General features: G+C 44.7%; 1 protein-coding gene across 5 annotated transcripts in view; it reads right to left on the reverse strand.

Annotated features, from left to right (window-relative positions):
- cux1b (cut-like homeobox 1b) overlaps positions 1 to 23,648 on the reverse strand; it is a 55,033-nt gene extending 31,385 nt beyond the window's left edge. For all 5 annotated transcript variants that reach the window (XM_037266811.1, XM_037266812.1, XM_037266810.1 and 2 more), the window contains exons 1-3: positions 23,524 to 23,648; positions 5,414 to 5,524; positions 1,481 to 1,528 (exon numbers count right to left, since the gene is read on the reverse strand). In XM_037266811.1, the coding sequence (XP_037122706.1) occupies positions 1,481 to 1,528; positions 5,414 to 5,524; positions 23,524 to 23,586 (222 nt within the window). In that variant the 5' untranslated portion in view covers positions 23,587 to 23,648. The remainder of the gene's footprint in view (positions 1 to 1,480; positions 1,529 to 5,413; positions 5,525 to 23,523) is intronic.
- Positions 23,649 to 27,760: the final 4,112 nt, after the last annotated feature.

The raw sequence follows: 27,760 nt of genomic DNA on the forward strand, positions 1-27,760 counted from the left end.
GATAATGGAAAAGCTTATCTGATCGATGGACCAACAAGGAACACTGAACACACACACACACACACAATCGCCAAAGTGAGGCCTTGTGGAAACGGCACAGTTTATTGGTAATAATTACGACCCGCAGGCATCCACCTTTCCGAGCGCCACACTTCAAAGTTGTGTCTGGAACCGACGACATCCAGACGCTTGCCGGAGGACGAGTAAAGGAAGACGTGGCGCTGTCTTGTGCTCCATCAAAAAAAAAAAAAACGCTCGAGGAGGGGTAAGCAAACAAAGCCCGGGCTAAAAATTACACACTCCCGGCGCGTCTCATGTCGTGGCACGCCGGCAGAGCAGAATAGTCGACTGATTGATGGGCTTGCTCCCAGACCGGTGCGGGTGTACAGTATTATCTCAATAATCGCACGATAATGTCTCCCCGGCTGGCCGACCACCCAGCGAGCGAGCGAGCGAGCGAGCGGTTTCGTCAGGCCGTGCACGTCGAGGTGTGTCGAAACAGCTGACAAAACCCCAATTACATCGCTGCACTTTCTTTGCTCTAAATAGACTGCGGATTCATCAGCAGAAGGCGCTGGAGTCGCTTTGAATTATGGCCGCCTTTTTTTTTGTTGTTTTTTCAGCACAACCGCTGGCTGTGGTGGCTGCCCCGACCAAGGCAAGAATATGGAAAGTAACCCGGTGTTAAACTGTAATATTCGATAGCCGGTAGCACAACAGCCCTGCCACTATCTATTGCCGTGATTTGGATCATGTGTGTGTGTGTGTTTGCTAGGAGGAGAGCTAGCCGCAGCAAATGTCCACCCACTCCATCCCCAAATAATGCCTGAGTCCAAAACAGCCGCTTCCACTCTTACCCTCGCTCATATATGGGAGTGAACTGGGAATGCTAAGAGGAGGATGGGGGGGAGGAGTCAGCATGGAAATAGGGCAAAATGATGGAGGAGGAGTGCAAGTGTGGGAGTGTGATATAAGCGCGCACACACACACACACGTCATCTCTTATAGGTCAAGGTACATGCAAATGTAAGGGGGGGGGTTGAAACGTAACATTGAAATAAAAGAAACGTGTCGCAACGAAGAGCGATGGCCTGCCATCGACCCCTTCGACAAAAACAAAAACAAGCCGGTCAGACATGCGGAAAAATAAACAAAATCGGAGGAAATGGCGTCGGGTGAGTTGCGACGGGGCTAAAGCCGGGGTTTTATGATGCCTCTTTTTTTTCCTCCGTTGCAGGATGCAATTTAAACACACCCCCGGGCGACGGGACTTCATGAATAGGACAGGAAAATCAAGGGGAGAAGAAAAAAGTGGGAGGGGAAATGAGATCGTGGTGAGAGAAAGAAGAGAAGGTGTGTGGGGGGGTGGGGGGGATAACGGGGAAGACTACAAGCAAGTGAAGTCAGCGCGGCTGTTAAAATGGCGTCTTGTGAGCGTTTAATGAGCATGTTTATCACAAGAGTAATGGCAAGCACTCACCTCTCCTTGGAAGCTCTTGAGCAAAGGGGCGACTTGTTTTCTAAAGTCCTGGGAGAGAAAAAACAAACAAAAAAAAATGCAGGAAGGAAGGTCAGTCAGCCTCCTTGAAATTTAAATCACGTACGCAAACAATTACAATGGAGTCATAAGACGTAAAAATTGGTTTCCATGTCCACTCTCACCACAGCCAATCAGGAAAGAGCGCTACACACGTGTGAGAGTGATGAGCATGAGACCAGGTTGGCACCCTGGGGTGCCCTGATGGACCAGGCTTCTCATAAGAGCAGGTGCAGCACCACCTGGGCCACCCAGAGGCGCTACGAGTGCGTGCGAGGCGCTACCATAAGTAGCTAAGTAGGCCTTTCACTTCATGCAAATTGTCTCCATTTGGATTTTTCTTTTTTTTATTTCACTGTACAGCGACTGCTTTTCATAGCGCACGAGTCCCATTGCATGACTTTCCGGTGCGAGTCAGCGGTTTCTGATTAGATAGCCAGTGGAGTGGCCATGTATCAGGGGAACATGCAAATCACCATGCTGTTAGCCTCCGTGCTAGACGGACTGAACTGGAGCGTACGGTAAAAAAGTGCAGCAGAGGAGGACATTTTGTACAGGAACATTTGATTTGCACACACGCTCAATATATATATATATTAAAAAAAAGTGACTAATGAAGATGTGAAGTGGGGCGACAGGGAAACCACGTATCCCAAACTGACCCGGGGAACAGCGTCTGGCCAAATCCTGGGTCGGACCAGACAGGCTGAGGACGGGTCGCGACCTTGCTGACCCGCCTCTATTGTGACCTCATCAGGGGTCGCCGTGGCTGTTTGTCTGGACCAATTCAATATTCCCCTGCCAGGGATAATGACCTTCACGACCTCAGCCCGCCCCCTCGCCCCCTCCCTCCTTTTCAAACACACGCAAGATAAGCAGACACAAAACAAACACCCGCGCGTAGCAGACGAGAGCGTCTCCTCTCATTTGCGATGGATTCTGATTAGATCCTAATTTCCCTTTTAGAAATCCGCCGCTCATTGGGTTTGTTTTCAATGACTTTCAACTTTCCGCATACATTATTGACGTACAATAAACCTAGAAAACGTCTGTGTAACGTAATCCGCTCGAGTCGCCAACTTTGTTCAAATAAACTTCTGATGAACCCCCCCGCCATATTCTTTGAATAAAAGCGCCAGCTGAACAATGGCAGAATAATTGAAACAATAATAGCAAATGAACATTTCATATCAAGAAAACAAGCACGTTATTGCTTTTGCCCAACCTTTTCCGGTCCCCTAAACCCCGTTTGGTCATTTCTCCAGCGCGTCGCCCCATTGGCCCCCTCCACTTTCAAAGATTTATGACCATATAACATAACAATGCGCACACACACACACTGGTCAATCTATGTGTGTGTGCAGGCAGCAAGAGGAGGAGGAGGCGAAGGAGATGGATGGCTGGTGTGTGAGCTGCCGGCAGACAGCAGACAGGCCAGCCCAAGGAAGCCTCTGGGGAATATGGAACTCCCATTCGCTGTCTGTCTGCCCCGCAGCCAAACACAAAAACGTGTGCGCATGTGCACCCGCAAACACACACACACACGCACGAGTACGCACAAGAGTTTGCTTTACTACCGACGCCTCTGGCTAGCAATCTTTGGGGCATTTTTACAACCATCACCAACCTTTATAAAAGGTTGGTAGAGGAGCCTTGACTAACTAAAAGGGGAATTAAGAACAGAATGAATCATTTAGACCACACGCACGCACAAAAATCAGCATGTCAGTCCAAATGAATAATGAAAACTTTGTTGTTTTTTTTTACGCCGCATTTCTTTGCACTACTTTAAAAATGTTACAAAAGCCGCGTGTGTGCGTTGCTGCGCAGTTCACAGCGAGTACGGCTCAGCAGACGAGAGACAGTCGACGTGGGCCTCGCTCTCCTGCTCGCTAAATTATGGATCAGAGACGGACTCCCGCTCAGCTTAATGCAGTCTGATCTGATGTGACTGTGATCTGCGCTGACTGGTGTGGACCGTAAAGAGCTGACGGGCTGGCTCCAGAACGGGCCACACAGATGTGAGGGACACAATCGGGGCATTTTTTTTTTTTTTTTTTTTAATCGGGCGGTGTCATCAAACTTTACGAAGCAGCCTTTTTTTTGCCACGTGAGGCTCCTTTGCAAGTGTTGTGCCTTTTAGTGGCGTTACAGGCTTGTAATGAATCCTGTGGCTCGACTGGGTCGGTCGGCTCAGATTCCTCCTCCGCATACCGGGGAGATGCCAGGGGCCACGCAGACGCCAGAGGAGCCTTCCTAAATCATGGCCTTGTTACACTGATGAATGTCTTTGCCCAGATATCTGCCTCCATGTGTGAGTGTGTTGTGTGTTTATTGTGCATGTGTGCCTTTCCTTCTGCAACGGTTACATTTGAAAATGATATTGGAGATGAGTGCGGAGCCTGGAGTTGAATTGGCGGAAACAAAGGAAGCTACAAAATCCAACATCTTGCATCTGGTCTAATTTGGAGACTGAAATTGGGGGCTCAACCAATAAAAAAAAAAAATTGAGGCCAATGCAGATTCCAATGTTTGGCAGAACAAAATTATTCCTCGGACGATTCATATAAAAATGATATAATGAATAAAATATTGATTTTTTTGGGGGTCTCTTAACGCTTAAAAAATAAATAAATGTTCTGCCTGTAATTCATCCAACTGCTGTAGAATTATTTGTATTTGTTTAACAGGAGGGCATCATTAACCGTCTTATTTTTGTATGGGTTAAAAAAAAAAGAAAAAATCATCCGATCTCTGCCAATTTTAGAGTAGCTAATATTGGACGATTAAATCGGCCGGCAGATGAATCGGTCGCACTATATTTGAAACACTTGATGATGAATTAAAAAAAAAAAAGACGTCAGCATTTTACCAGAAGCATCACTTGACCTAATTTTATCGCGCATCAAAGGAAATTGTGTTTTTTTTTTTGCAGCAATGGCAATTAGAAAAAAACCAAGGCCGTTGAATGAGAACTCGTATCTCAAAAAATTCTATTCTGGGCGACCTCATGAATGAAAGCCTGTGTATTTTCGGGGGGCAAAAATGAGTTACACACATTTAAGCGGGAACAAGCATTGAAAAATCACTTTCACACAATATGAATAAAGCCACAAAGATCATCCACACATGACGCCTCAAACATGCTAACCAGTACGGCTAATCCATTCCAATCTAACATCCCGGCGTCACAGAACAGGTTGTATACAACTTTTGGAGGCTCCACTCCAGTTTCCTCTGGAGGCTCATCTACCAAAGCGAGTTGCGCTCCGAGCTAAAGTCAATAGCGGCAATCTTCACCCCGTGTTAACCATAATAGGCCTGCGATCAACTCCGCCGAGAGTTGACAATTTTCTATCCGCCGTCTACTGCCTTCATCCATAATTCATTGGCCCATCAATAATTCACTGTGGTGACATTAGCAATAATAACACAACAATACTTTTGTTTTCGCGTGTGCGCTTTAAAAATGTGTTGCCCGGGTAACAGAGATGAAACAAATATTCCCAGGAGGGCAGATGGGAACACAGGAAAGGGACAGAATTCCCCCTTGATCCCGCTTAGTCGCGTTGTCACACTCTCCGCCTCGCTCCCTCCCTCGCTCGCTCTTGCGGTCATACACACACACACTCACGGACCGCACTTTCTGCACGCATAAAAAACTAGGTCAGATAATACAAACCCCTGAGGGGTTTTCTGTTTTGTCTCTTTAGGATTTCAGGGAAACTAATGGAGAGACTATTTTTGGGAGCCAAGCCCACATCTCGGCGTTTCTTCTCCTCTTCCTCTGCTGCGCTTTCTCTTTAAATCATCACTTGTGCATTTAGGAAGAAGAGGCAAGAAACGATGGCCGGCCAACAGTACACGCACGCTCACCTCTGGTGTGTTCTTTTTGAACTCGCGGCTAAGGTCGATGAGCTTCTTCCGGGACTGTTCGCTCTCATCCTGTCTGTTGGCGAGCTGTGTGGCGGTGGCGTCGAGTTCTTTCTGCAACACAAAGGCGACAGCTTAGAATAAAATTTTAAAAAGCAGCTTTTAAGAGGCAGAAGAGGTGAGAACTTGAATAAAAATGATAAGAGCATTTGTGCGCTTTTTGTTCATTTTAAATGGCCGGTACGACTAAATGTGGTTGGTTTGGACAATGGCACCAAAAATAGGTCATGGGAGTTTATTTTTAAGTCAGCATTTTTCAGCCTTGTCAATTTGAAAATCATTTCCTGGTCAAATTGGTGAACGGCATTGGTGAGAGCAGAACGCCGCCGTGCGTGTCCCGCCAGGGGAGAAAGGAAAAAAAAACGACACAAGTGTCATCACTTGCCACTGTGCGAGCTTTTGGCAAAACACTTTTCTCGGCAATTATCGACCCCACCCGACAACGGCGCAAATCCGCACGCGTGTTGCCGCCGTCTTCATCACGTCCATCCCGCATTGTTATTAAGAGTTATTTACGGGCGCTCGTTCCGGATGATGATTCGCTGAGAGCTGACATTAACAAGACGTTGAAGGCCTTATAAAGATCCGATCTTGCCGTGCTCAGATTGTGTTGCTGTTGGATTCTTGCCCTCTGTCACGCTCCCCCCCTCCTCCCTCTCTCCACTCATCATCCAAACGGCAGTACTCCTCCGTTAAAATTCTTCTCCCCCCCCCCCCCTCCTCCTCCACGTCCTGTGAGGCCGCCCACCCCTGAGAGTGATTAAACGCTGCTGAAGGGCCGTTATGCTAACTAACACACTAATCATTTAATACACACATTACCACAGGGGCCCTTGTGGCTCCGTCTGCTGACAAGGTCCCAAAACACACTCACGCACACATTGCCCACCTCCCACGATAACACTCAAGAAATAGTGTGATCGAGTACTAATGAGAAGCTTTTCCCTCCCTCCATCAACATTAAGTCAAATTCCCCAAGTGGATGTGATCGTGTTTTATCTACAAACCACGGAGAGAGAGAGAAGAAGAAAAAAAGCCCAATAACGGAACTTGGTCAAGCGTTGCTGTAGCGGTTAATGCAGCAGCAGCACGGGACAAAAAAAGAAGAGAGGAGGGGGAGAAAAAAAAAAAAAAGCTCAATTCGTGCTCTCGTTGCCCGTGGAGCGGTTGATGTAGCAGCCTGTCTGCCCGTGGCCATGGAGCAGCTGCTCTGTGTGTTAGTCAATTCGAGCGTGTGCAGGGGCTTGTATGCCTGATTTTAAAAAAAAATAAAAAAATTGAGGACTATGATAAATTTTAATCACATTACATTTGATGTCAAAAAAGATGGATGTCGTAGTACTGGTAAAGTCGTGCAAAATCGGCGGAAAGATTTATTTTTAGGGGCGGTATTTAACAACCATTTTCAAAACGCAATTGCCGATTAATCGATGCATCGATTAGTCAGTTCACCCTCCTAAATATGACACACACAGGTCACTTCAAATTGGTAGTGTAGTGGTTTTCGGTTTAGCGTCAGTTCCCACAGGGTCTTTGACTGACCCTGAAATATAAAAAAAAAAAAAAAAACATGGCTACGTTTCAGTTGAAGTCCTAAAAGGATGACATAAATAGCAACAAGTATTTTGCGCGCAGCACAAGGAGAGCATTTTGAAAATATCGAATCCCTCTGCGAATAGGTTGTGTAAATATTGAACATCCCCGCGACAAAACAAGAAGGCTCGAACGAGAGCGAGACGCTATGAATTGTCAGCAGTGTTGGAATTTGTTATGCTCAGGTTTTTTTTTATTTTTTTTAAACCACAACCACTAAAGATGCAGTTTTACAGAGTATACGGGGGGGGGGGGGGAAATGTGTTGCGACTCAAGCATCGATCAAGCCGACAATGAATGCATACAACTGGCGTGGCAAGCAGCGGGGCGTATTTCAGTCAAAGTGAAGTTGGCGGTTTAAAGAAGAACAAATGACGTCAACTGTGGGAAGTTGAGCTAAAGCAGGGCACACGCAGCCCAACACGACAAATTTGGCCCGATCGTTGCTATGCTAAAGACTTCCAATATGGCACTTACTATGCTCAATACAACATTGGCATGTGAACAGGAATCCATGAAACAGCCTTTTCAAAAAACAAAAACAGCTGTTGCCGTGACAACGTGCTTTTCAAAACGGCAAATATTTGTCCATTTGACGAGAGCAAACAAATAACTCATTCACTACCATTGACGGATATAAACGTCAAGGTTTTATTTTAACTGGGCTGTCAGTGAATGAGTTAATTAATTATTCTGTTACATTTTCCTGGTGACTAAATGATTCTGCCGATGATTATGACCCAAAAAGTAGACTTTGCAACAAATATCTTGAACACAGCCACCAAACTCAAACAGAATAGTCAGTTGACTTCAAAAGAAGTCAAGAGTCAAAGCAAGCACGCACGGAGAAATTGGTGGAATCAAACTGGTAGTCCGTACAAAATCATTTACAAGGATCAGTTTCTAGGAACAACTGAAAATATGCCACTTCTGACGCTTCGGTTGTGCTTTGAGGGGGGGGGGGGTCACGTGCGACGCATGACAACCTCCGTTCTCCGATAGCCTGCAAACATCTCAGTTGTTACCAAAAATATTCTGGCCGTTAAGCTAAATAAACACATTGCACATGAGAAGAGGATTGATCGGATTCCAAGTGGGCGAGTAATTATGATCTGGGTTGAAAATGTGTGTGGAGAGGAGGGGGAAAAAAAAACAAAAAAACAGACCCTCATACATGGTCGGGTTTTGTCTATGCAGCAAACTCTTTGCCCACATCAGCACACACGGGCAGACTTTACACTCATCTTGCTGATAGAGCGTAACATCCCAAAGTGCACAATTCCCGCTGTTCTTCCACATCACATCTTGGTGACCACGAGGGAGTACGCACGATACATTGACACACAGAAAAGAAATCGTTTTATTCCATCATCTGTACAGAATCGGTCCCGGGGTGAGTCAATGACCAAAAATGTTTTTTTTTTTGGTAGCCGGCAAAATACTGACAAAACGTATGCGACGGTGGTAGACAAGCAACATAAATAGTTCAATGCGAGCAAGTGATGGTAAACATTTTGAAATTCTAAGAGTGATGGCGGGCCAGTCGATAAAGCAACCCGATCTGCGATCACAATAATAATGTTACGGCCTAAAAAGATGTAAAGCGCAGAATCGATACAAATGCCAACGTCTTGTATGTTTATGCTGACCTGACAAATAGACTTTGCAAAATCCACATAGTCTCGATACACAAACTCTCATTTTGAAAACAGGGTTTCACTGACACAAGTGTGGTGAAGATAAATCAGACCGTAGACGAAGAGCAGTGACAATTATATAATCGTCCAACAATCAAAATTCTAAAACAAGCTCGAGTCTGCATTTAATTATAGCCACGAGCGCTACGTCCAAAATACAATGCAACCGCAACGCCCTAAAAGCCATACAGTTTGAAAAAGGGTTTTTCCTGGGGAACAATACGGCTCAGGAAGTTGAACCGCTGTCCTGCGTGAAGTCACGAGACTTTTGCGAGAACCAAAACAAAGAAATGACAGACTGAGGTTGCAACTTAATTGATTTCAAATTTGGACAGAAGTTCACATCGGGCTACGGCGGTTCCTGTCCTGGTTCGTTTGGCCGTCTGCTCAGCTGTAAAGACCATTGGAACAGCTTGCCGACATTCCCTAGAGAGACTTCTAACGCCGACTTGGCCGAGTAGCCTCCCCGCCCGCTGCTCGACACGCGTGTGCTCGCACATGAATGCACAGACGAGCCGCCGCGCTAAGTTGGGGCGCCCGGTCCTTTCACTTTCTTTGGACCCTGGCTAGCATGTTTCTGCTAGCATTGACGCTCGAGCCAAAGAGATAGGAGCATCCCTGATCACCATCACGGGAAAATAAATCTTATGACCGCTAACCGTCAGAACAAGGAAGAACATTTAAGCGCTCAAAATCACTCCAATTGCCCCAATGAGCCACAAGTGACGATACAGCGAGCCCGATTAATTAAACGGGAGGCGGCCCAATCAGGCGTTTCCGATTACGCCAATCATATTGACGACCGAGATAAGCGGAGGCAGACGGCTGGCGATCCTTACTTTGTGGAATTTCTTGTGCCCTCATGCTCCAGCGATGCAGAGACAAGATAGGCCTTGGGAATGACAACAAAGTTATTGTTGTGTATACAGTATAAAGTCGATCCGGAGCCTTCTATGGAAACCCAGGAGGGGGGGGGGGGGGGGGCACGAGCGAGAGAGTACAGCAGCCTTCAGATCTCATTCTCCAAAGAGTAATTGGGATTGTAACTGCTCGAAATACTTTGTTTACACCATTTGGCTAGCGAGACGTGCCAAGTCGTCTGCCATGCCAGCTCCGCTCCAAACACAACGTAGGTGCAGCTCGACATTCACCGCACACTCTACGCATTCATCTAATAAAGTACTGCCTTTGAATTGGAGCCAGCTCTAAAAAAAAAAAAAAAAAAAGAAAAAAAAAAAAAGAGACAGACAACACATTCAGTACTTCTCGGTAACACAAACAACATATTAGTCACACTACAAAGGCGCTTCATATTTGAAGATAAAACATTTGTGTATGCGCTGCAACGTGGGAAGCCCTTGTAGAAGCTCGCGACAGATGTTTCAGAGATGAAGTTCTCCGCGCTTGCCTGTGCACTCGCTAATCTGTCTTTTTTATCGCCGCCGAGTCTGAGGCGGTTATATGGTTATGATAGTAAACAGAAACGACGTCGGCAAAGATTCCTTATCTGGAATCTATAAGGCCTACCTTTCAAAAACAGCCCCCCCCCCCCTCCATCCGCCACCTGGCAACATTGCGGCTGACTGTTCTGTATGCCGTACCGACTGTGCGGGGGCGGAGTCGCAAGGTTGGCGGCTCAGTCAGGAACATCAGCCGCGCTCGCTTTGGCGACACGCTACATGAGCACAGATCACAGGCGACGCCCCCTCAAAACACAACACAACGGCGGCGCAGATAAGGGGCCGCCATCCTCGCCGCTCGTCTGCCTGCCTACTTTCCAGGCGGGAGGGCTTTAAACGCCACGCCGCTTCCACCATAGATCTTTGTCACGTCTGCAAATTTCCAAGTTTAGGCCGGCAGATAATAAATGTTTCGCTAATCAATCGGCGTGTAAACAAGCTAGCTCCGGGGGGGGGAAGCTCGGTTGATTCGAAGCACCTGTGGCTAACGTCGCTTTCTGGACCTGCTTTTGACACCTCAGGACAGTCGTGAAACGGAAGCCCGGGCGATTATTCGATTGGTTCCAAAACCTCCTCCATATATTTGACCTCCCCCTTCAATTTAGTAGAACTCTGAAACAACCGTGGACTCATCCCTGAAGTCAACAGTGGTTGGAGTCTAACAAGAAGCTTGTAGTCTCAGAGCGTTTAGCTATTTTTTTTTCTTTTTTCAAAACACATCCATATCTGGCAGCAGCGCGTAAGCTGTCAAGACTCACCTCGCCAACGCTGACGGAGGCCTGGATCAAAAGTGGCCTTTTTACACGGCAGCCTCATTTATATTGATCCGTGTTTTTTTTTGTTGTTTTTTTCTGCTGAGAGACCGCTTGTTGTTTTATCTCCCCCAGCATCCCGGCCTTAACTCTCCCGAAGCTCGCCGAGCGCGAGTCATTATTTTGCCTGACCTATTGTCTCGACAAGAGGGGAGCGAGGAGGTTGTGCCTAAATACAAATATAATGAGACTAAGATGCTTTGTGGCATGGAGGAAGCGCAGTTCACTTGCTCTCATGTTTTTTTTTGCAGAGTTTGGATTCGGCCCGGAGGGCCGTGTCACAAAGGGTGAGTGGAGGAGAAGGGGGTCCGGTGATATGCCGGGGTGTAAAAGGGCAAGATTTTTCATCCTTGCGTTTACAGGGTGGAACGGCTAGGATATTGAGATCCCAGATAGGATCAGAGGGTAGTGAGCTGTTTCAGCCATGATAAAGGCCACGCATTACAAACACGCCGCGGATACGGACGGGGAGGGAGAACGGGAGAGCGAGTACATCACACCTCTCATCCCTGAATTAATGCCTCCATTCTACCAGGAAGCCATTCCGTGCCAGGGAGAGGAGATTGGGGCGGGGATGAGTGCACAGATACGAGCTGCAAAAAAAAAAAAAAAGAATGGAAACGGCGATCTTGAGAGGGATTAATCAAGTCGGGCCGAAGAGCGTAGCTCAATGGAGACGCCGGGGTCCCAAGGACTGGACCGCACATTTGACACCGATGCTATCCGTTACATGACATCAGATGCACATACAAGTAATCACTGCTGGATAATGATGGGAGTCGGGCCACAAGAAATAATTCGCCCCCTGCGGCGGGCAATAAAGTCAACGAGGGAATAAAAATCAATCAAAGTCTGGATGCTGGATATCCACTCGGGTTGGTTCTTTTAAAGTCTACCAGGCTGGAAAATAGAGTACCGTTTTTTTCCGTGTATAATACGCCCCCATGTATAATACGCACCCTAACAATGGCATGTTGATGCTGGAAAAAAGCCTGTACCCATGTATAATACGCACCAATTTTTTTTTTTTTTTTTTTTTTTTTTTTTTTTTTTTAAAGTCCCAATGATCGTCACACACGCAGGGAGGCAATGGGTCCCATTTTTATAGTCTTTGGTATGGTCTTAACTAGGCTGGATGTATTTTTTTTGTTGGCGTTGATTTCTCCGACTGCCCGTAAAGGCACCACCGCGATCAGATGAAAAGAGAGGAAAGTGACGTGCGGACATGTGAAAAAAGGCGGCTCTGTATGGGAGAGACGTTGAAGAGGAATAAAAACACCCTTGGAACCAAAACTTGCCCCTCGTCGTGACTCGGAGCCGCAACAAATGTTTCGGATTTGTGTAGGGTACATTGTGACAGCAAACGAGCAGGTGATCGAGCAAGCGTCTGATACGAGAGCATTGCGTTCGTATGGAGCGTGTTTGAAGTGAACAGCAGAGACGAAAGGAACAAGGCAAAGTGTTGTGAAATAAAATATTACCTGTAATACGCATTTTGTTATTTGCTGATTGTATTAAGCTATCACATTCATTGTCAGTCAAGAAGAGAAGAGGACTATTATCCCTTCTTGACGAAATGACCAGAGCACAGTACAAACACACTATTGTTCTTTCGGTATTTATTCAACCCACATTCTTTCACACATGACAAGAAGAGAACAATACATAAATCAATACTCGTACCAGTACCATGATTTTCTTAAAAAAAAAAAAAAAAAAAAAAAAAAAAAATTAAATTAAAAAAAAAAAAATTAAAAAAAAATTGTACCCATGTATAATGCGCACCCCAGATTTTAGGACAATAAATTAGTTAAATTTTGCGTATTATACACGGAAAAAAACGGTAGTTGTCAAAAAAGTGGCGAGAACTTGGTGAAGATTAGATCAGTTCGCTGGTTGTTCGACATTTTGGAATTGTTGTTAAGTTCCATTTAAGGAGGGAGGCGTCGCAGGTTTATGTTATTTGTTCAGTTGCGAGAGACTCGAATCACAAACACTCGCACTCTTTCACCTGGGGGGGGGGGGGGGGGAGAAGTTAAATCCTGGCTCTGCATAGACGTTAAAAATAGCTTTGTTGAAGGCGAAGCTTTTTAAGGATATTAACATTGTCATATTTGCTAGCAAGCACTAAAATTTTAAAAATGATTCTTCCCTACTGTTTGTTTACATTCTCACTCAATGAGGTCACAGCAATCACAATCAAACGGTCCACTTCTTTGCTTTTTCTTATTTTCCAAAAGCTTTTTTATTTAGATTTCTTTTTTAAATAATTAAAATAATTTTAATGATATAAAATATTATTATATAATTGTCAAAAATTATATAAATATAATGAAATAATTTAAATATTTTTATAACAGGGCTGGACTAGCATACTAGCGGGTAAATGCCTGCTGGACCGGTCGCTCTGGAGGTGCTACTTCCCCCTCACAATGAGCCAAAACCACCATGGCCAATTTTTTGTGCCAGTTCAGTTACTGTTTAGCAACACAGACCATATTGTATGTGTGTAAAACAAACAAACAAACAACATCCATGTTGCAAGAGGTGAGTTCAAGAGTAAGCCAAAAGAACAACAAAAACTCACCAGTGTGTTTTTTTTATTTCCCAACACCAATTCGGGCTAGGACAACACATCTAACCAGCTCTTCAAGATAACGACGGTACAGGCTGTTGATATGGTGAAGCCACTTAACCGAAAACCGAGTTATTATTTTGCTAGCTACAAAGATTGCCGGTGAATAGAAGGGTTAGTGTTCCTATCCATGTCCGTGCCAAAGGCTGCGCAGTCAAAACCAGGTAAAATGGCACCCGGTAGTGCGTCATTTAATTGACCAGGGTTGGGCTTTTAACGACATTTCCTTGGGGACATTTGACAATCGCTTAAACGTTTTGTTTGTTTCTTTTGACTTTCGGCCGAGTCCGTTTCAGTCAGGGGTCGCCTTGCATTTGAATTATTATTTTTAATAACATGGAAGAATCTTGTTGTGGATTTCCAAAGATGTTTTTATTCAATTCTGATTTCATTTTAGAAAATCTATTCATATGTACATGTGGTTTTTCTCCTCTGCTTCTCCCAATTGAACCTCATCCAAGCCAAACGTCACTTGAACCATGTTGTGTGAATGCAGCCTTAGCTTGCCATTGACAACCCATGATCATGTTAGCATAAATTAAACCCAGCAGTCCCCAAACCTTCATCCAAAGAGCATTTACACTAACGCTGTCGCTGTTTTTTGTTAGCAGGGCCTGGACCTCTGACGAAGTTTGACATTCGTGGTCTACATGATCAGCATCAACAGAGCGTGTCTGCAGGCTAACTCTTACTCAGCTTTTATGACTTTTCTGCTCCACTCGCATGACTTTGGGCTGAGCAAAAAAAAAAAAGGCAAAGAAACATTGAGCGAGCGAGTCAACCAGCGCAGCAATGATAGAATAATTAGCTTAGTAATAGCTTGTAATTATAATCGGCCTATGTTGAGAGAATGTTGATATTGAAGCGGGAAGGATAAAGGAAGTGGAATGGCGTTTAGTGGGAAGTAGACGGACGGGGGGGCATGTTTAAGAGCTCCGGTTTTCTATTGATTGGTCCAAAGATCAAACAAACCGCTAAAGTAATGGGGGGGGGGGGGGGGGGGGGTGGGGGGGGGGGGGGGGACGTGAAGGACAGCTAAAAGCTATTTGGTGCCTGGACTGCATAAAAGACTCGACCTGTTCAACACAGCCTACATATCAAACCCATCAAATGGCAATCAATAGACCAAAGCGGTCAAGTCGACAAACCATCGCCAGACTAAAAACATGAAACCTGGGGCCCGAGCGTCAGATGATAGGCTACACTCAGCTTATCCATTACCATCAGATAAAGAGCAGATAAAACACAGAGCCTAATCCTTTCATGTGTCGTGACAGCCACAGCACCCTCCGAGGCATTCCTTCAGTCTGGCTCTCAAATAGTTTTATGGCGGAAGGCAGCCATTCAGCCAGCCAGCCAGTCACTCACTCAGGGCTGTTCTGCTCTGTTTGTCTTATTTCACCGTTTACACGCTGTTTTATAGGCAGTTATTACGGTCGCCATGGTGATGCCATACGTTTTTATGGTCTTTCGGTCTCGGGGCAGAGAGTGTAATAAGTAAAGCACACACATAGCCTCACACACACAAAAAAGAGCCTCGGAAAACACGCTCCTGCTGTGGAAAGGTCTCCCGTCCCTCCCTTTCCTCCCTCGCTCTTTATCAGTCTTCGCAAAATCTGTGCTCCATGTGAAACACGGATTGGCCGACTTGGACTTGTTCTCTCTCTCTGGCGCATCTGGAGTTGATCAGAAGGGCCTCCTGGAAGCGGAGGCCTCTGGGCCTATTAATAACCATACTGCTGAACTCGGGGTCAGACGGCAGTCAGCGGATGAGCCTGTGTCTACTAAGCACACGGTCCCCCTTCCCCCCCCCCCTCTTTATTCCTGGCCACTGGGTCCCACTTTCACTTTCAGGAACAAGGCCTCAGATTGACCAAAGTCTTGGACAATACAAAATGATACAAATCCCGTTCAAACAGATTGTTTGTCCTCGGTCAGATCTCAAGTTCAAGTTCAAGAAGGTTGGAGCTCATCGATGGCAACAGCAGATGGCAAAGCGGTCGTCTGTTTGCTACGACGATTGGGCCAGTCAGACGGTCTGGGTCACGGAGAGGCCGGTGGGGTCAACCCACCCCTGAACCCTGGCTCCGGTCTGACAGCTGCTCGGGTCAAAGGTTCGGCAGGGGTCAAGGCACCGTCTGAGGGCGAGTCTGACAGACGTTTGCGCGTTGGGAGAAGATTTAGCACTTTGGACTGTGGACTGGTGGAAATTCTGGTTGATTATTAGCTATGGGTTCTATTGATCCAACAAAAAAGTGTGTAAAAATTAGTTTAATGGCAAAAGCTGAAACTTAAATTATTGCCTCAACACCATAAACTGCAAGCTCTTTAAAAGGTTCCCTAACGTTTACATTTTGGGCCAACCATTGTGAAACAATCAAAACAATCGCTTATCTTGTGCTTGGCAAAGGTCAATCATTTTGCCCACCCTCAGCTGATTCGACAACAATCAATACACACAGAAAAAAATACGTTTCACAGCATGAGCCTCTGCAACACTTCAAATAATCCATCAGGCGAACCTACTGTACGGTTAAGCAGAAATTATGCCGTGCCCAACACACACACACACACACACCTGCGCACACAGGGTAGTTGAATCATCATGATCGGCGCTAGTTTTGTGCTGAGCCCAGCCAGCAGTCTGTGTTATTTTTAGAAGGCTGACACAGAAGCAGGCCCGTCCATTTACTCTGCAAGCTGGCGGGCGGGCGGGCGAAAGGGGGGGACCATCAGCACTCTGGCTTCTTTTAAACTGACCAAAATGGGCATGAGCTCAACATAAACACAGAGAAGGTGTGTACACGCGCAAAATTGAATTAGCTCACAATGGCAGCCATTACGCTCGCATTAGTTTACAGCTGAGCTCGGGCGTTACAGCGTAACGCAGTCGCTTAATAAGACTAATTCCCAGCGACCCGATTTTCAATTCATTTTAATCAGTGCGATAGGAAGTGTTTATCCCAAATCACAAAAGGAGATTTACATGTCATTTCGCATTCATCTGCTTCTTTCGGCATTATTTCAAGAAAGCGTTTAGACAACGTTAAGCTAACCGCGCGTGGGTGAACTGCCATAAAAAAAAAAAGTGCGACACAAATGGCCGACGAAGACGCCAGGCTAAAGGTTGAAGGCTGCCCGTCCGTGTCCGACGTGAATGATTGCTCGAGCCCGAAGGCCGGCGATGGATCTACCCGTGATTGACATTGAAAACGACACCGCGCGAGCTTTTAGCAGATAGCAAGTCGGATCATAATTCAATCCCGGTCCCATCAAAGTGCGCCAATATCATAATTCAATACTGAGAACCATTAGTCCGCAGCCCACCAATATCATAATTCAATCCCGAGGCCATCAGCCTTTGCCAATATCATAATTCAATATGAGGAGCATTAAGACGCACCAATAGGCCTATTAGAATTCAATACTGACCGTCAATGATCTAACGGGACAGCGATACCGAGGCTACGGATTGGGATCGGTACCGCATAAGAGGGAATTTGCCGCCTTATTTAGCTCAGACGGAATGATAAGTGCGTGATAAACAAGGCTAAAATAAGGAAGGAGTTCAATCATTGAAGGCCACCGAGGCTTTTGCCGCAAAACACGTCACGCTAGGTTTACGCGCAAGGACACACGAGCGGCGTTTTACATCCAGCCCAGCGCTCAACTTTAGCATTGGCCGCTCAAGTGTGACCGCCCGGAGTTGGTCTAAATGATCACAATGTGGTACTTTGTGGAAATGGGACTCCATTTCGTTTTCTGCTCCATTGCTTCTGTTTATATTTCCATGTTAACGTCTTTATTTTGGGGCTTGGTAATTTAAAAAAAAAAAAAAAGAGGTCACGTGGGTTTTGCCAGAAATCTCCCGACTTTGCAACTAATCGCAGGGGTTAAAGCTTAAATTTTCCACCGCTGCTTTCAGACAGCGAAGCAAAGCTGACATTTCTTCGAGGTTATTTTCACCTCGTATTCCTAAACATACGCCGAGGCGACACGTGGAGAGCAAAATAAGTCGAGCCAATGAGGGAAACAATGGAGCATTGTTTTGTTACATTTCCTTGAAAAACAAGATGTAGCTTTTATGACATTACTTTGCCACTTATCACTTTGGGCCTCCCCCCCCCGCCCCAAAAAACAAAAACACCACACAGTTGGTCTGTTTTGTTTCTTGTGCTCTAAAAAAAAATTGTTACATTGGATTGGATTTAGGACTGGTTGTAAAAAATAATTAATCATCAGGATCATTTTCACTCTTCCTAATCATAAAAGTTAATTACTCTAGCGTTAATTTTAAACATTCATTTTCCAAAAGATGACAAAAACATGTTATTTATAGCATTGCTAAATGGCGGAAATCGATGAGACAACCCAGCAAAATAAACAACTGACATGCATAAACAATTTAAACCTCCTTTCTTCAAAAACGTCCCGAGACATGCTAGCGTATTGCGAAAGGCCTTACTCCAAAAAAAGAACAGATGTAAAATAAAAAGTCAGACATTTCAGAAAAATAGGCCTCTAAAGGCACAAAACTAAAACCACATCATTAAGATTTTTTGCATTAAAATTCTGTCTATTGAACATTTTAAGCACCATCGAGTCCGTCTGTTTCCGCACTTCTGCTCCGAGCCGATTTAGTTTTTTTAAAAATCTACACTCAAAAGGCGCTGGTCAAAATTTCCACAGCGCAGTGTGTAAAATGTGCTCAACGGCATTATTAGATTACGACTCGAGTTATTTTGTGTTGGTTAAATTGGCTTAAACCGGGCGTAGCCGACACTCCCCTGGTCGGCGGAAGCGTCAATCTAACCGGCGAGGTAAGCGAAGAGTCTAAGGTGAGAACGACTTTCGCCGAGGTCTGTCGGTCTTCTATCGTATAAACGCTCTCGAGAACAAAGTCAGCCAAGTGGCAGACCTGCCGTACACTCGCCCGACCGACTCTCTGACTCATGCTTAAGTCGCCAACACCCACCGACCGAGCACACAGTGCAAGCTCAGTCCCGATGCCAGATTTTGTCACTGGGCAAGAGGGCTGCTTGGCTACAGCAAAAAAGCATGACGTGATTGACCCCTCCCCCAAGCGCCATCCTCAACGCTCCCCAGGCCTGTGCAGCAACAGTCGGGGTAAAAATATCCTGGCCGGTGCCTTCAGACAACCAGCTCATAAATTAACACTAAAACTTGTGCAGACAACGACAACAGCGGGCCGGTCGCTGGGAGATTTAAACCACCGGCGAGTGATCAGCTTACCTTGACTAAATTTACCCGGCCGGCCACAAGCTGGAGAAGAAGAATGAACGACAGATGAGTTTTCAGGCAAGTTACTACAGAGGTGCCCCCACAAATAGGGACAACGGATGAGAACTCCAAGGCCAGACAATTGATTGTACGCCTTCAATCAAAGCCAAAGTGGAGTTTTTACAAGGGGTGGGTACGGATACTACTAAATTACCTTGACGGTCTGACATCAATCAACAAAAAGGGGGATGAAGAAAACGAACTCGGAATGTTCTGAACAGGGCTATTACAGGAAGAGGAATATTTGTCCATTAATCGGGTAAAAATAAATTTGCATGATCCCCCCCCACTAAGGACTGCCATCTTCGTTCTCTAGCGTCATACCTGTGACATCGGCCTTTTTCAAAAATACGACAGCCGATAAGAGATCAATTTAAAAGTGTGTTAACTTCGGGAACTTTTTATTGAAAGTTTCTGTCAACTTTATAAGCAATAGCGACTGCCATGATAAAAAGCATTCCCGCAAATCTTCAAATTTGTTTTTTAATGAACTCCTGACTCAACTTGCTGGAGGAAGCTAGCTAGCTTAGCTTAAGGACAAACAAGATTCATCGACCAACGAGAATCCATCCGTTCCACACAACTATAAAAATCATTAAAAATCATTTCATTATCACGGCCACTCTTCAATTTTAGATTGAGCGCGGGAAATGTTATCGCTAAATGTTACCCTTTACTCAAACTTCCCCCCAAAACAATGAAATGAACACAAACAGTAGTAACAAAGTTTCAAACTGGCAGAAGAGAAATGACAGCCAGTAGGCTAAATAAATGGCACACAGCTCAACTTCTGTCTCCAATTTTCCAAGGTTACGCAGAAAAATCCCACGTCTCATATCTTATTCGGGCTTTGCCAATAATGAAGCGCAATCTCCCCGAGTAAAGACACAATGTTCCCAGCAAACTGCTTGACTGGGTCAAATGAAAAAGAAGGCGAGAGAGGGGGGGGAGGGAAACAACAACAATAGGAGAGAAGACTGATGAGCTCTTCTAAAGAAACTCCACTCGGTAATGGACAGACACGGATTAGTCGCTAAAACCTCCTCCATCTGTAATTCACAGTCATCCTGCAGTCATCTCTGAATCACTGATCCATTTTGCAAGTTTGCAAGACCTCACTAAAAGCATCACTGTTGCGCCCATTTGTGTTTCAAGTGGAGCCGAACGAGCGAGGGAGCATAAAGGGAAGGGTAAAATAAAAGCAGGGAGGTGGGAGGGGGTAAAAAAAAAAAAGAAAGAAGACAAGTTAACAGCTCGCGACGCTGTTTCAAAGCACTCTGTGTCCTGTAACAAGCACCTAGCCGGTTCTTTGCGTTGATCAAATAAGATTTTAATGAACATCAGCAGCTGGAGCCTGAGGAATCGACTGCGATGGCTTCAAGCGAATGACGTGGAGGTTGGCGTGGATTTTCATCATCGCCAAAAGAAGAACGCACACCAAAATTGAGACAAAAACATGGACGAGATTGTGAGAAGGGAAAATTACCACCAGCATGACATGTCAAAAATAAGTGTTATAAGGGGAGAACCAAAACATTTACAATGTCTCTGTCTGAGCCTCTACAAATATTTTTTTTGTCATAAAGAGACGTGATTAAAGAGCTCCAAATGAAATGAGCAGAATTCATCGATAGATATTCACCTTGATGTATCAAAGAGATTTTTTGTTTTGTTTCGTAAAAATACACATTTGTTAGTCATCCACTCACAACCAAGGTTGTCCTCATTTTGTTTATTATCACAAAATAATGGCGAATCTTCTAACAAAGTCCAGCCGGGCCTTGAAGGACAATTTGGACCCGCAAAAACAAAGTGCTGTTATAGAACATGTTTTGATGAGTTGTTCGACTAAACACAATCTCGCTGTTTTTTTTTTTTTTAAAAGTCCGAATCAGCTAAAGTGGGACAAAAGAGGGTTTTAATAGGACAGCGGTGATATACGTCGCATTCCAGAGAGCTGGGAAGTTGCAAACGTCCCACTTGGAAGTTCCGAGGTTGAAAGTCGACAACAAATGTGTGGTTAGTCTTTACAGGCAAATCCTTTAGTGCTACTTTGCAGTCGATTATGCTGAAAACCACAAAATATGCCGGCAACAATCTTTGTTTCATCCACCAAAATATTTCACAAAGGCCGAAGATGTGAAATCCATTTTAAGGACTGTAAAAATTTGATAAATTGTGAATCGGGTGATTTTTTCTATTTTTTGTTTTTTTTTAGAAACGTCACAGCTATAAATTACAACACATTGCACAAGTTTTATAGGTCAAACTTGAAAACAAAACATTTCAAATCTCCAGAACCTGATCTGCGCGAAATCTTTTAAATCCGTGCCAAAATACATTTAGGGACACATAAAGCCGTCTGATTAAAATTTGCTCTTTACCAGCGTAATTGTTTCTCCTGCTTTATTCCCGCGGTGAGTGACATGATTTTTTTTGTCTTGTTGACGGTAGAGAAAGTATCAAACGGAAATGACGTCGTAGCTCTGCCTGTTGAGGCGTGTAAACGGGTTCTCCCGATCATTTCAGAAACTCCAATTGTGACCTTAACCCGAATAATAACTCCACGCAAACTCAGTCAGTAATACAAGTTTGCAGGAACAACTTCTAGGAACATTCCAATGCATTTTCCCCGAGTCATAGGTGGAAAAATTCTCACTTCTCCACACGGCATAATCTACAACAAAGTGCAGGAAAATAGATCGGAATAAAGACTTTCTCCGAGGGCCCCTCTTGGTGGGAGTTAGAGTAAATAAGATGTCATCAATAATAGACAGTGAATGTTCTGAGGAGTTGCGCACACACACACGCACACACACACACCAGCTCTGACTGATTCCTATCCCGCAGACAGGCCTGCCAAGCGCCAGCCTTTTTGCACACGCTCAGATTCACTGTCCTGACTAATCGCTTGTGATAGGGGCCTTTGCCATAATTACCCAGGGCCTTATCACAAACTTATGCGATGCATTTTTCATGTCCTGGCTGCTGGCGCTGCCTTCACCGTCCATGCTGGCAGTCCATGTACTAGGGGAGGCAAGAGGGGGGGGGGACTGATCCCGCACAAATTCACACAGCAGTTCAAACAGGGAGAAATGGGTGAGAGCGGGGTGAAGGGCCAGTGAGGAGAGAGGGGAGGAAAAAATAAAAATGGAGGAGGAGGGGAGGCTGGCAGTGAGAGATTGGATGGCGAACAGGAAGGGGGAGGGAGACAGATAGCGAGGCACATTTTTTTACATAATGCATGAACAAGGGGGCAGGGGTAGGATCAAATAAATAGGAGAAGTGGAGCCTTGATGATGTGGCAGAAGTGCAACACAAAGGCCACCGGGAAGACTTGTTCGCTATCCTTTTGTCTCTCGCTCGCCGTGACCCAAATTAAAGTTTCCATCCCGTGCAAATTTGGGGGGGGAAAGAGTGTTTAGCCTAGATAACGCCATCTTATGTTAATGACCGGAGTGAGCTGCTTCGAACAGGCATCAAGTTGAAGTCGCCCAGCGAGGGCACGTTCACGATAAATGCCACCAGGAGGGGGAAGAAGGAGGGGGGGCACACACACACACACACACTCATATCCACGCACACAACAGTGCCATTGTCTTGGTGTCTTGTGATAGGTCAAACCGGCTCGCATGTACATACAGGCCGCCGTTCACACGCACTCACTGGGCCCAATATTCAGACTAGGTTCCGCAGGCGCGCGCACGTCGAGATTAGTGGCGCGCGCGCGCACGCACTTTTCATATTTCACGAGTTGATCGTAGAAAGCAAAAAATCCAATAAAACCGCAACAAGGTCACGCTCCTTTCGTGTATGATAAAGCATTTTACGACTTACATTAAAGTAGCACTATTTAAGTGTTGTTTAGTCTGTCCAAAAACAGATCGGCAGTGTGTTAATAGTGGTTAAAAAAAAAAAAAAAAAACAGCCAACCAAACCGCCACTTGGCGTCAAACTGCCTCCAAACCGCTAGCCCAAGCGCTCGCTAACATGTCAAGTAAACTTGCTCATTTGCTTGTAAATACCACAAAAGAGTGTTGTCGTGTGTAATGTCCACGTCGGGTGTCCCCACAGCGCCGCCGTCTAACGAAAGCCACTTGGTGTACCCCCCCTCCCTCCCCAGCCGAGGTAGCCACCTCGCGGCTAAAGCGACGGGCTAACTACGGCTACTAAAAGTTGAACAACACGCGATAAAAAAGGTGGCCAAGGCGAAAAAGCTTCCCCGCACTGGCCGACACCGTTCGGCGGTGGTGGCTCGGAGGGATTGGAAGGGGGGCTTTGTTATTTTACCGCATCCCGGCGGCGTCGCCCCCGCCGGTAGCCGGTCGCAGTGGTCCGATCGATGTGGAATTGAACAAAGAGGATCAATTTCTGATCAGCGAGAGGAGCCACTTTCATCAATGCGAGGGGGAGCTCTCCGGGCTCTCTTCCCCCTCCGTGAACGGGCGAACGAGGCGGCGGCGGAACAAAAACACACACTAAAGCTACCCCGGGGAGAAGCGCGAGACCCCCGCGGAATGGCGGCCGAGATAGCCCAAAGAGAGCGTCCACTGACCTGTAGTTGTTGTAAGTCAAAGCGCTTCCAATATTGAAACATCGATCCTGCATTGGCCGCCATCTTGAGACATATTGAGACAGGAATGAGATGCTGATAGAGCGCGCGGGGGTTGGAGTTCAGTGGAGGGGAGCGGGCGCTGAGAAAACCCGGACTGGAGTATCTCCGCGCCTCGCCTGGACTACGGTTGCCGGTGGAACGGAGTCACCCGGCTGGATTGTCGCTTTAATAACGCCATTATAATTGCTTAAATAGCATTTTATCAATACGCGGAATTCACAGGTAAATACCAAATGGAGGTTATATTACCTTTTTTTTTTTTACGAGATCAAAATAGTTCCTATCATAGGGAATGTATTGTGTGTTTTATTAGATTGTCGTCTTATCATGACAAGGAAAAATCACAAAAACTCAAATATTTCTGGAGGAATTGCCGAATAAAATGTGTTGGATCCGATTAAATCGTGTGGGATTATATTCATTAAAAAAATGCAATGTTGGTGGAAAATGTTGAACGGTTTTGAATGATATTGAAAGAAATTGAACGATGTAGAATGGTATTGTGAACAATGTGCAATTCTGTGTGCAAAATGAAAAGGAATTATATTGAAAGATATGTAACTAGGTGGATTGATATACAAATATATGAAATGATGTGGAATGATAATGGTGAGCAATGTGGTATTTCCAGAAGGTTGAAAATTGTTCCCACAGTAAATTGAATGAGCTGAACATTTTTCAGTGGGAATGATAAGAATTTGTTTTGTTGAATTGTTTTTTTATTTTTTGTTTCAAATTAAAAAAAAAAAGGTGCAATTGTGCTAGAATTTTGGAATGGGAGAACCAATAGACTGCACAACGTGAATCTTTGTAATATATTAAAGTTTGATGTGGGAGTAGAAGCACAATAAAAAAATGAGGAAAATAAAATATAATAATGTTAATCGGTTCACAATAACATGTGTGAATGCTCCCAGCGTTTTCACAATAAATCAAAAATAGCTACTTGAAAGCCAATGAGCTGTTTGGAAAAGTGCCAGTACGTATTTTCTGCTTTTGTTTTGTTCTGCTTTTAGGATAGAAGGACAAAGAGATAGACACAAACTGTTTATTGCCACTCTCGACTGAAGGTTACTGTCAAGCATAACATAAAACAAAGACAATTACACATGTATTTATATAAGTGACCGCATACCTGAATGTTAACATATAATGGCAAACTATAGGCACGCAGGCTAACAATTAGCATCTAAGAACAGATCTCTGAACACTAATGGTGCAGCAACACATGTAGATAGAGTACAAGTGTGTTTCTTCAGAGGTGGCCAAAACGCACAAAACAGTATTATTTTATTTATATTCATTTCAACATGGAAAGAAGATTTTAGACTCTCAGGTTTCTCGTGTGGTCCAGAAATGAAGTTAATTCATATCTCAAGCTATCGTTGCATTTGTAGTCGGGCCTCCCAAATCATAAAACAAAAAACATAGACAGATATGTAGATAAGTGTGAAGCGTATAATTGACAGTGCTATAAAAATGATACAGTGATATACAACCAATACATACAGACTGGAAAACCGCTGATATGCATTTTATCAAGCCAAATCCCCTCCGGCCCTCTATATTTTCCTTCATCTCATTTTCTGGATAATACTTGCTAGAGGGGTTGAAAAAGTCCTTAAATTATAGCCTAAATGTCACAAAGTTGGCCTCTACGGATTCTGTTTCTCGCTTAGCAACTTCCCATTCCATTCCTATCCTAGCAAGATGACCCGTGACTAAATACTTGGAGGAAAGAATTTTAAAAATGCCAAGAAATGGTGCTTGGATGCAACCTTTAACCTACCTTTAACACAGGAAACTCCTGGGCAAGGAGATATATGTTGCCCGTAATTCTTTACGACAGCGACAGGCCACCGTCCAACTTTAAAACAACATTCGCGACGTGCGTACACAAACCTTAGATCATTTTTCAAATTCATTCAACCTTAATAAAAACTGCTCAAATGACATTTGCAAAGCAAATATTGCCCGGTGACATTACAAGTCCCATCTGCAGGGAGGGCGTGTGTGTTTTTACGTCGCTGCTGTCAAACTGACCTTGCGCTCTGCAGTTGACCCCCGGCTGCTTCCGAGGGAGGCATCGCTCCTGCCGACCGCGCCTTTGCCGTGTGGTAGAATTTTTAATTACGGGCTATGTATGCACACTCGCGTGCAAAGGGGCCTCATTGTACCTTGAAAACAATTTTTTTCCTTGGGGGGGCTAATTTTATTTTTTTTGAGGCCTGCAAATACTCTGGCAGTCCATTTCTGGTCCACGCACCGTAGGTTGCACATATAGCGAGCCTATAGCTGCTTATCATTGCAACATCTCTACTATTCTTTTTTTTGTGTTTTTCCTGGTGTGTCAAGGGTGCCGTGAGGTCTGTTTGGGTGATTTTTTTTTTTTTTTTTTGTAAGCCACACACTGCTCACAGTCTTGCTATCGGCTCCATCTGCAACAAAAATATACTGCTTGAGATTTATTTTTGTTTCCCTAACAGCGATTGTGCTTCACTCGCCCCCCCGTTAAAAATAACAGACGGAATGTGGCATAGATAATGCCCCTCTTTCACAGCACCTTTTTGGGGTTTATGCCCTCTTCCGTATGAATGGCGCTCATTGCTCCTATACTCTGAAGCAGCCCAAAATAACATTGGGTTATTTTATACATCATTTGAAAATGTCATTTAGCTTCATTTTCTTCCCTCCTTGACCTATCATTAGGTTAGCTATTAACAGCATGTAAAAAGAGCAACCCTTTAAAAAGAGCCACCAAAATTAGAATTAAAGGTACAAGCAGTGATGAAGGAGCTCTCGCACCCGATTTCTTTCATGGCAAATTCTCAAAATGACCACTTTGACATCATGCTGTATAATTTGACAATTTTTATAAGCTTCTTTTCAAGGTGTTCACTCCCAAAATGGTTTCTTCAAACCAAAATGGCAGACTTCTTGTTTATTTTTAAGCATGGATCCTTGAGACCTTTTCCGTGCGTCCTCATCCACCCAATTCTGTGCTGAATGGTGAAACGAGTGCCCCCCTAATTTTCCAGGGATTTTGTTTTTCATGGAATTTGCCTTCAAAATGGCTGCTTGAAACCAAAATGGCAGACTTCCTGTTCTATTTTTAGAACGTTTGAGTCTTTTCCGTGTGTCCTGTTACATGTAAACCCAATTTGGAGTTGATTAGTTGGCTATTATTTTCCCAAACTTTCCAGGGCTTCATTAGTTGAGTTTTTGTGTTGTCTTGTGAGAAGCTTTCAGGCATGTTGAGCCCACCAAAAAAAATATTGACAATAATTACTAGCAAGTAGCATGGATACCGTATCTTTGTAGTTATTTGACATAAGTGAGCTTCGCACTATTGGCAAGCAGAGTCGTTGAAGTCCTCAATGTTTTGTGCAAACTGATGAACATCCACATGGTTGCACGGACCTGCATGACTTATGATGCGGCCTATCATTAAGTCAAACCTGAAATACAGGTCAGGCTTAATCCACACAAGTGTATTGCCTATCTTCGATGTGAATGTGTGCTTTTGTCATTTTGTTCCAGTTGGTTTTTATCCTAAATAAATATTTTAAAAAAAAGAGCCTTGGACTAAAAACATCAAGTTAATTCATAAAACAGAATCTATGATCATCGGTAAGCTCGAATAGAACTTGAAGGACGAGTTGCCACAAGGTGTAGCCATTTTAGATGATCATCATGGTCACTGCGGCCTCCACCCACATTCCAAAAACATCTCGCTGACACCACAAAGAAAGAGCAGAGCTGAAAATTCAAGCCTTAACTTTGGATTTGTGAGGCAGATGTGCAAGTCACTCCAGCGCCGTGCGGAGTATGGCGACTACCATTTTGATCTCACTGCACTCGTTTGCTTTGATGCGAGGGGGGGGGGGGGGCGTGCTCTCGTGTCGGAACACGTCTGGCTCCGAGTTATCAATCCAACTACAAATTATTTTGAAGCCACAACAAACACGTCTGGCACTGACACCAGCCAAGGAAGGCAAAGCCAGCAAGAACGTTTTGATGGCAAACATTTCACTCCATTTTGATGTGCTTCCTGTTTGTTTTGCTTTACTGGTTACCTGTGACACGTTTTTGACTTCAAATGCCCACAGCTAAAGGTAAAAGATTGATTTAATTTCACACTATTTGTTCACAAGCCTTGCTTGAATTGTTCAAGCAA

The sequence above is a fragment of the Syngnathus acus genome, chromosome 13, assembly GCF_901709675.1.
Source record: "Syngnathus acus chromosome 13, fSynAcu1.2, whole genome shotgun sequence".
NCBI classification, from domain to species: domain Eukaryota; kingdom Metazoa; phylum Chordata; class Actinopteri; order Syngnathiformes; family Syngnathidae; genus Syngnathus; species Syngnathus acus.